A 10,100-nucleotide genomic window follows, 5' to 3' on the forward strand; every position below is an offset into this window, starting at 1 on the left:
ACAAACACACACACACACACACACACTCGATCACACACACACGTATTTCCCTGAGAGTGGCAGTTTGATGCAAACTCTCTTGATTTTCTTTTCCCAGGCCAGAAGCAGAAGAAGATAGCAGTTGTCCAGCCAGAGAAACAGTAAGAAAGCAAACCATTTCTCTATTTCACCACAGCTAGGGCTCGACATAAATGGGATTTTTTTTACCGATATTATGGATTGAATATGGATTGTGCTGATATTCAATACTCTCAAATTTAACCGTTTTCATGACAAAAAAATTGAAACAAACACAAGTATTCAGTGTTTCCCCAGAATTTTACTCTAGTCAGAGTGGAAAACAGCATTTACATCATGGGACACTAAAACTCTCCATTGAAACCAAGGATAGTAATAATATTGATGATAAGAACAAGATTCATACTTTCTTGCATGGAATCTGATCAAAATGTCATATTAGAATCAGCTCAGTTAAGAGTTGTCCCATAGACAACCAGTGTAGTATTGACCAATTCTACAATAAATATGTAATCAATCAATCAATCAATCAATCAATCAATCAATTCTGTTCTTTTGACAGATGAAGATGATAATTGGCTGATGACTTAATAAAAGGCCAGTATCCAGGTTCCTCAGGCTAGCTGACCTGGGAAACACTGCTTTTGGAGTTTGCACTCCTTATAATATAACGAATTACAGCATGATCTGAAGCTTGATGCTTTGGTTGCGATGGGACAATTCAGGAATCTTAAAGAGCCTGATTATCTGTAAATATGAATGTTTTAATTTATGTTTAGTGAATGTTTAAGTGCTGATCATAAATATTGTTTGCGTTTCTCTCCTTGTATGTAAACTCAGCACTCTTGAAAATGATTCCTCGCCATCCCTCAATGTGTTGTCCAAGTATTAAACAAAGGTTAAATGAAAAATGAAATGAAATATCCGCCCCGTATATCAGTAACTCAATACGTGGTTATAACCCTAGTGACAGCCGTGGTCTGTTTCGCTTCGGCCCGGTCAATGAAACACCAGCTCTTCACTCACAGCCTTTTGTTTTCTATCCTTTTACCTGTGAGCCAAAGACCCAGCGAAGGTTTCCCCAGAAAGCCCTCAAGGCCTCCCCCTCTCTCTCTGTCACTCCAAAGCCATTAATTGAAACAGTGGCTTTTAGAGCAGAAATTGCTTTCCCAGGGCACTGATTGATTTTGTTGACAAATGACACGTTACACCCGTGGCCGGCGAACGCAGCCCCGGGAGCACGACGGGGGGGGAAATGGCGGTTGGAGAGCGGGAGAAATATGAGGTCTTCAGCAACACTTTGTCAGCCCTCTCATCTAACCACTAATTCCATTTCTCACCTTCAGGGGAATCCTTTCATCAATACTCCCCATCGCTTCCCCCCCACCCCACCCCCACCTTCTTTCTACTTCGCGGTCACACACAGTAATTCACCCAGTTCTAAATCTGACAGAAACTGTAGTGGCTGTTGTGTAGATTGATTGGTTGAATGAATGATTGTTTGGTTGCTCTATTTCCTGTTTGATTAGATCGGTTGGATAATTCTATTGATTCATTGGACTGCTTGATTGCCTTTTACCTGCAGGTTGGTCCCTCCGCAGCCAATAGAGCCCGCCCCTGTCAACCCCTGCCCGCCCTTCACCATGGATCCAGGTAATCACAATCCATGTTGCAGATGATTTAATTCCAGCGATTAATGTTAATGAGTGGGTATGATGATTTTAAAGGGAAAAATCCCCCCTCAGATCCTCTCACACTGTTGCATATCATCAATCTGTAATGTTCAGTGCGTTCCAGGAGTTTTTTTGTGATGAGGTGTTGTCATTTACTTTTTTGGTGTACCCATTTTCTCTCCACCTGCCTCATCTACTGCTACTTCAGTTAGTGATTTACTTAATTTCCCAGAATGTCTTTTGCCAACCCCCACAGGAGGGGATTCTCTGTGCTGTATATGTGTAGGTGGAGAGAGCGATAGTCTAGTAAGTTTTTCCAGTTGACATAAAGTGAGAATGGAGAGAAGAATGCCATGGTGTGCCGTGTCCGGTTGTTCAAATTATAAAAAAGCCGTTGAGGAGGAGTGTTGTATTTCACATGCAAAGATGCAGATCTCCAAAGATGCAAGCTGTGGCTGCATTGCATTCTGGTCTCTTGAGGCTACTGTCCTCTTCTCCAGTGGATTTCTCCCTGTGTTATTGTTGTACATCGGTGCAAAATGGTGAGTCTAGAAAGAAAGAAGCTCTTGCTCTTTGACAGCAAAACCTGACATTTTCCGTTGATGTTTTAGATAGATAAAATTCTCTGGTATCACACTCTTTGTAGCTGCGCTGGAAATACCTTGACGTCATGTCATGTTGTCTATGTTTGGCCAGTTTCAACAAGAAAAACAAGAAAAGTAAAGCAACAGAAAAAATACACCCCAAATAACAAAATGGGGCCAGAAATGTAAGATACATCACCAGTAGCTGTTCTTTAACAGTGTTAAAGTGTTTTAGGGGGGTCTTTCCTTAAGGATGGTGGTAGACCCAGCATACCGTATGAGGTGTGTGTTTGAGGTTGCATTTCAGCAGCCAAACCTGTAGTAGAAGGCGCATATCAATGAATGAACATGTGTCTTACAGTGACCCTTCACAATCGGTGAATCCTCCCTCACAGCACGGCTACGGAAACACCTCGGGGTTGTTGTGGTTTTAACAAACCCACCATATCTTCCCTTCTCCCCACATCGCCTGCTATAAAGCGTTTTGTTTCGGGCGGGTTTGTGTGTACACATGTATGTTCGAGCGCAAACGAGAAGGGGGAGGTGGGTAAACGTTGTTTCCACGAGACCCCTTGCCCTCCTTTCCAAGTTCCCGTTTTAAAAACCACCTACTTGCTCATGCATATTCATCACCCCGCCTAATTACTATTCACCCCTGGCGGTGCGGTTCCAGGTGCTGGCGGTATCGGGGGTTGCAGGGAGGGCGGAGTGCAGCATACTGCATCATTATGTCGGCCCGCACTTCATCTCTGTGGGGGGAAGTCACATGAACAGGCCGTATTCCTCTCCCAGTTTGACTCTGCAGTCACCTCTGTGGTGAAGTGCTCGGAGTCACACACTTATGCAGCGGTAGTCTAATGGCCTACACACACATCGACGTGCGGGGATACACATCAAGGCAACACTCACACACAAGCGCGTTCATTCTAGGGTTCAAGCGATATAGGTTTTTGAAGACTAATACTGATATGTTTGGATTGAAGCAACAACTGTGTTGTTTTGATATTTCTTTAAGAATCAGAATTCATTAGAATCAGAATTGTATTCTTGGCAGAGTGGAGAAAATCACAAGTGTTTAGACCATGGACACTAAAACTCTCCTCTGAATCCTAGAATAGTAACAATAGTCATAATAGAATGTTTATGCATACTTCTTTGGAATCCAGTCAAAATGTCTCATTAAGGCAACATTCAATATTTGTACATTTGTCCATTTTCATGCCAAAACATTGCAATAAATAACAAGTATTCAGTGTTTTGTCCTCACTAAACCTCTCCATTGAAACCCAGGATAATACTACAACTACAAATGCTATTACTAATAAAGCAGATTCATGTATAATTGGACCAGATGTGATTTCTAATAAAAGGCTAATATCGGTCTAACCCTAGTTCAGACATTAAACAAGGTCATTGATGAAGAGAGGGCTGAGTATGAAATTGTGCAGCTTACCATGTGTCAGTTTCATGATCTTATTTACAGTATTGGTTAACATTCCTGGTTGTGGTCTCCCCTCCTTCCCAGGCTCGGCCAATGGCAGGTACTGTTGCTCCAAGATCTTTGTCAACCACCGGTGTTTCTCAGGACCCTACCTCAACAAGGGGCGCATCGCGGAGCTGCCACAGGCCGTCGGACCCGGGAAATGCACGCTGGTCCTCAAAGAGGTGGGCTAACATTATGCCTGGTCACAAATGTCAACCACAGGCGATAAGCACTGGGGGAGATGGAGCGGAACAGGGTTAATCAAAGTATTAGAGACTTCCAGCGAGGGGGGGGGGGGCCGAGGGAAAGATTGAAAGAGGGAGAGAGTGAAAGATGGAGGGTGAGACAGCGGCGTCTTGTTAACCACCTGCAGTTTCCCAGCAGCGCCTTCATTTTAATGTGAGGAGCTGTCAATCAAGTGTGTTTACACATACACACCGTCACTAGCGCTCAGCAAAACAGACGCTTAATTTCTCCAGAGGCTGTTGAGTGTGTGCACGGTATGTGTGCACGGTATGTGTGCACGTGTGTGAGCGTGCACTTCCAATTGTCTGCGATTTGTGCATGCAAAGGCTTGCAAGCACGATCTTTCAGTTCTGTCCTTTTGGTTTTACTTGGATCTTCCTTCATGTTTGCGTCTTCACCGCGCTTCTCTCTGAGCCTTGTTCAGCTCTGAACGGGAAATCTATGTTTTTTAGGTCTAAGCTCTGTTTTTGCCTCCAGCTGCTGAGCATGCTGATCAATGCCGCCTACAAGCCTGGACGAGTCCTGAAGGAGCTGCAGGAGGTGGAGGATCAGAGCTGGGATTGCCACGAGGAGACCCTCAAAGCCAAGTGAGGAAACACAAAGTGTAGTGAACCATGATAGGCTAAAGCAGGCTGCAGGCTTTTTGCCCCCTGGATCGGATTTTTTGTGCCATTTTGGTCCTTTCAGGGGCAATTTTATTGAACTACGAAATAATACATTTACATTGCATATTGGCAAATAAACACTCAATTTGTACCATTAAGGTTTGTTTAATTTTAAATCATAATATGCCACACGTCCCACACTTCTTTCCCACTGCTGGAAACTAGCAGCAGGCCTTGCAGAGGAGGATGGTGCCGTTTCCCCCTCTCTGTCCCCAGCTAGTCCATCTTCCAACCCTCCACTGAGTTTTTTATGATATTGGTTATTTAATTTTTTGTTGCTGCAGTGGTTTGTGTGGGGTCGGCATTTTCTTCTGCTGCTGGCGGTGTGGTGCCAAAATATTCCACCGCTTCAGGCTGCATACTCGGGTGTTTTCTGATCAAAAACCGCTCCATTTTTCTTACCCAAAAGAGAAAGGATCTCCCAGTCGCAGGCTCCCATGAATCACCTACAGTGGCCCACGGGGGACACAGTAGTCGCATTCACGCATGAATATTTGACAGCTCGACAAAAAAACGTAAACAGGGTGAAATGCAAAAAGGAGCACTTTTAATTTTCAAGGGCATGTTTTGCCGCCTCACTTTTGTTTTCACAGGCATTTTAGGAACTTTCAATTTCATTTTTGCCGTGAGCCACTGACTCTAGTACGTACAGTGTAGAAAGTTATACTATTCAATACTCAGTCAACAACAACAAAAACCTTCCCATACAGTATGTGTGTCTATTTGGGGGTCCATGATATGAAAATGTTTGAGAAGCCCTGATTAGAACACCCCAATGTAGGCAAGCACAGAGTGAGTAGACACTGAGAAGGCACGTCAAGCTCCAGGTTGAACTTGTCCTTGAGCGCTGCAAACAGATCAGCTTGCCTTTCCTAACCTTAGCCATTAGTTGGGAGATTGCAAAATTGACCCTGCATCAGCATCAACAGACAACTGGGCTCTCCAGGACAGCCCTCATCAACTGGATGATCTGAATTCACGAAGGCTCTCCTAAAACAGCCCATTTTACATCATTATGGCGTAGGCAATCATCGTTCATCGTCGACTACTTTGATGGATTACAGATAGTTTAATTATCCATTGTTCTCATAAATAAAATTGTAATCGCTGTCTGGCCGGTGGCTGACAATGTCACGCCGTCCCTCCCCGCTGTCTGCCCCTCTCCTCAGATACAAAGGGAAAACCTATCGCTCCACCATCCGCATAGTCCGCCTCGCAGAGCAGATCCCGGACTTCTGCCGCAAGGTGTGTGTGAAGCTGCAGTGCTGCCCGAACCTCTTCAGCCCCGTCCTTGTTACAGAGAAGTGCCCCGAGAACTGCTCCGTACAGACAAAGACCAAATACAGTAAGTGTCTGTTTGCGTCGGGCGCAATTACACACATCACTTCCCATGCCACAATTACGAAGAACACCCCAAATCAGAGCTTATGATGCTGCAAAGTGTATAATTGCCGCTGAGTTTTGTTTTGGGCGCATTGTTTTCAACATCTGCTGCGCGTCCCCAGCCTATTACTATGGGAAGAAGAGGAAGCTGTCCAAGCCAATGGGAGGAGAGGAGCCTGCAGAGGGAGAGCTGGCCAAGCCGACGCGCCGCAGGAAGAAGAGGAAAGCTATCTTTGTGCAGAAGAAAAGGCGCTCCTCCGCTGTGGACTACACTCCTGCTGGCTCACCGCAGGTTAGAGAACACTTCTTTACTTTTCCCACTTTTTCCTTTTTTTTTTTCTTTCCTCCCTTCCTTCCTGACTTCCTTTGATTGTGTCAATAGGCGCCCGGTAGGCTTCTGGTCCAGTGACAGGCGGATACTGGCGAGGGTGGAGTGTACCACCGCAATCGAGTGCATAAATAAAAACAAACGCACCCCTAAACATGACAGATGCAGTGAGAAGAGAAGCATCGCAGCTGATGACTGTAGTTCAGTTTAATTTACCACAGAATAATGTCACTCATTCATGCCTAATTTACATGTTGTGCACCCCAATAAAAGGATCATGACCGTGATTAGTCTTGGACCAATCGCTTACAAGCGGTAGGAGTTTGGGGTCTGAGGTCTCGCCGCCACCAGACCATATTAAGCCGAAACAAAACAAAACAAGTGCGCCCCATCTCTCCCTGACTCACAGCCTCTCTCTTCCCCCCTTCAGGACAGTGACGAGGACGAAGACGAAGAGATGGAGCTGCAGTCGGGCAGCGAGGAGGGCACCAGCTCGGAGCCGCGTGACGACCACACCGACGCCTCCTCGGTGGAGGTGACCAGCAGCCGCCCGCGCCGCTCCGTCACGCTGCGCCGGGCCGTCAGCGCGGGCGCCGCCACGGGCAGCCGCGAGGGTCCCGAGGGCCGCAGGAGGTCCACCCGCTCCCTGTCGGCCTACAACCAGAACAACAACAAGTACCAGCCGCCCAAGGGACAGGACATGCAGGTGAGAGGGAGGGAGGGCAGAAGTCCTGTCAGAAGTGTCCTGGAGCAAGACACTGAACTAGGGTTTGGCTGATGTTGATTTATGAAGGCCAATACTAATATTTTTAGGTTTAAGCTGCCCATAGCTGATATTTCGTGCCAATATTCAATCTCTATATTTAACTAGTTTCATGCAAAAAAAGTCCAAAACCACCACAAGTATTCGGTGTTTCCCCAAAATGTTATTCTTGTCAGGGTGGAGAGCCTGAAACCACATCATGTGACACTAAATCTCTCCACTGAAAATTGTCAGTAACTTACAGTATGTCCTTTGTGTGTGTGTGTGTGTGTGTGTGTGTGTGTGTGTGTGTGTGTGTGTCAGGTGGAGGGGGTGGAGGAGGAGGAGGGTCAGCTGGTTCTGGAGAGGAACCCTCTGGAGTGGAGCGTAGACGAAGTCGTCCAGTTCATCAACTCTACTGACTGTGCCTCCCTGGCCAACATCTTCCAGGAGCAGGTACGTACACACACACACACACACACACACACACACACACACACACACACCACACTTATACACACACACAACTGCTGTGCCTCAGTGCTCTTCTGTCTTCTGTCAAAGGAGCAATTTATTTCCTTTTTTATCATTTCATCCACAAACACATTATCTTTTGAACAAGAGAGAAAGGAGGGGAAAGGGGTGAATTTACTGTTTCTCCACTCCTCTCTCGCTTTCTTTTATTCACTCTCTTTTAGCTTTAGACCCATATATGAGGCCGATATTGTCCTTTTATTAAAAATCAGATATCAGCCAGTCAGTGTCGTCCACCTCTGATATGAAGGAGATGATGCAGTTTGATTGATTACATATTTATTGTAGAATTTGATCTGACATTTGATCCACACAAGAGTGGATGAGTGTTATCTTCTTCTTTTTCTTTTTCTTGTTCTTTTCCTTCTCCTTTTTCTTCTTCCCCTTTTTCTTCTGTTCTTCTTCCTCATCCTCCTCCATGATCTAAATGGTTAAATACTGAGGTGGAAAACACTGAATCTTTGTCATTTTTTACAATTTTTGACATGAAAATGGTCAAATTTAAAGGTAATGAATATCAGTTATTGGCTGTTTCAATTCAAAAAACATTAAAAACCTTAGTCTCTTTCTTTCTTTCTTTCTTTCTTTCTTTCTTTCTTTCTTTCTTTCTTTCACCAAACGTTTCATGTCTCCCCTCCTGTGTGCAGGACATCGACGGCCAGGCCCTGCTGCTGCTGACCCTGCCCACAGTGCAGGAGTGCATGGACCTGAAGCTCGGTCCGGCCATTAAACTATGCCACCAGATAGAGCGCGTCAAAGTTGCCTTCTACAGACAGTACGCCAACTGACCGGCCCGCGCCGACACACATTTCACCCACCGGTCACCCACTGACCGCCCACTCGGCTCGGGACATTTTGGATTAGGCGTCTCCCGGTGGAAAACTTCAGACTACTTCGGGCTCCTTTGGGAATTTTGAATTTTGTGGACTTTTTTTTGCGCAATTTCCAAATTGCGAGAAGGGACGTTTTTTTCGGAGCGGTCACGCTGGGGAAAGCACCGAGTTAAGTGACGGCGGAGTGATGTGTGGAGGAGTTGAAGGATTGAGTTCTGGGACACTGCAGGTCTGGAGGCGAGATGCAGGACTCACATAGACTTCCCTCTGCCGGCGCTGGCAGAGCAAAACACATTGGAGCCGGTCCATGTGCTTTACCAATCTGTGAAGAAGTTATTTTGAGAAGCTGAGGACTCGTTTCAGAAGACATTTTATTTTGTGTTTATTACTTTCCATTTGCAGACATTTTCTTTGCGATAGAGAAGCATCATAGCATTTAAGTTATTATCGATTGTTATTAACCATTATCGATTTCAAGCATTTTCCCCCTTTTGTGTGACATAATTGGTTTCTGATCAAATATAATGGGAAACTATTTAACAACCCAAGAAGTAATATATTTGAAATATTTATTGTTATCCTTATTTATGAGGAGTAATATATCTATTTGGATGTAGAGAAAAAATTTGAATGGATTTAGCATAATGCTGACATTAACTCCTTCTCTTTTCAATTGAGACAAACCCTGAAGGATGTGTATTAAGTTATTTCATGAATAGAAACCAACGATTGCATTTATTTAGATTTATATTTTAGTTTCTGTTGATAGAGGAAAAAGGCCTCCCACATGTCGACTCAGAGAATATAACACCCTCTAAGTTATTTGAACCCAGTTGTGCACTCTTCTCATTGTTACAATCACATGAAACAATCATGTAAGCTATTTTGTGTCCATCTATGCAAATGTGTTGCAGATATTTTTGATAAATAAGAAAATAAATTTCTACTGATTTTTATCTGTTGTTATTGTCCTGTACCTTCTTTCACTATGGAAACTACTCACTATGCTACTACTACTACTGCTACTAATACTATTACTACTACTGCTACTGCTGCTGCTACTACCACTACTACTACTACTACTACTGCTAATACAATTACCAGTACTACTACTATTACTACTACTAATACTACTGTTAATACTAATACTACTACTACTGATACTACTGCACTATATATTCAAAATACTAAAACATTTAACTGTATTCCATTAAGTTACCTAATAAATAATGTATTCTGATTATAGATACTTGTGAAAAATGCAAGCATTTCTTCTAGGAATACTTAAAGTGAAAGTGAGAAACTCAGAAGGCCATTTAAATAGTGGCAGGCCTTCTCAGTCTATATAATGTGGCACAGAAGAAAACTTGTGTTTGTATGCAAACCTGAAATAAATTTCCTGGACTTTGTAATTTTTCTCTTTTTGTTACCTATACCTTTATATCTCAGATGGGGCAAAGTAACTGAAAGTAATCAGAATGTGTTACTGATTACAATTTTGATGATGTAACTGTACTGTAATGGAATACAATTTTAAAGCACCCAACCCTAATAATAATAACAACATGTAGTGTTTTGGAATAGAGCTCTTCATATCTAGAGCCACAGTAC

At 43.9% G+C, this 10,100-nt stretch overlaps 1 protein-coding gene across 3 annotated transcripts in view; it reads left to right on the plus strand.

The window, feature by feature from the left end:
• The window catches only part of sfmbt2 (Scm like with four mbt domains 2), a 33,448-nt gene extending 24,003 nt beyond the window's left edge, over window positions 1–9,445 (plus strand). For all 3 annotated transcript variants that reach the window (XM_071920592.2, XM_071920593.2, XM_078282130.1), the window contains 9 exons: window positions 98–140; window positions 1,604–1,671; window positions 3,801–3,940; window positions 4,482–4,591; window positions 5,839–6,014; window positions 6,175–6,344; window positions 6,811–7,086; window positions 7,447–7,578; window positions 8,304–9,445. In XM_071920592.2, the coding sequence (XP_071776693.2) occupies window positions 98–140; window positions 1,604–1,671; window positions 3,801–3,940; window positions 4,482–4,591; window positions 5,839–6,014; window positions 6,175–6,344; window positions 6,811–7,086; window positions 7,447–7,578; window positions 8,304–8,444 (1,256 nt within the window). In that variant the 3' untranslated portion in view covers window positions 8,445–9,445. The remainder of the gene's footprint in view (window positions 1–97; window positions 141–1,603; window positions 1,672–3,800; window positions 3,941–4,481; window positions 4,592–5,838; window positions 6,015–6,174; window positions 6,345–6,810; window positions 7,087–7,446; window positions 7,579–8,303) is intronic.
• Window positions 9,446–10,100: the final 655 nt, after the last annotated feature.

The sequence above is a fragment of the Centroberyx gerrardi genome, chromosome 24 (genome assembly GCF_048128805.1).
Source record: "Centroberyx gerrardi isolate f3 chromosome 24, fCenGer3.hap1.cur.20231027, whole genome shotgun sequence".
Classification (NCBI taxonomy): domain Eukaryota; kingdom Metazoa; phylum Chordata; class Actinopteri; order Beryciformes; family Berycidae; genus Centroberyx; species Centroberyx gerrardi.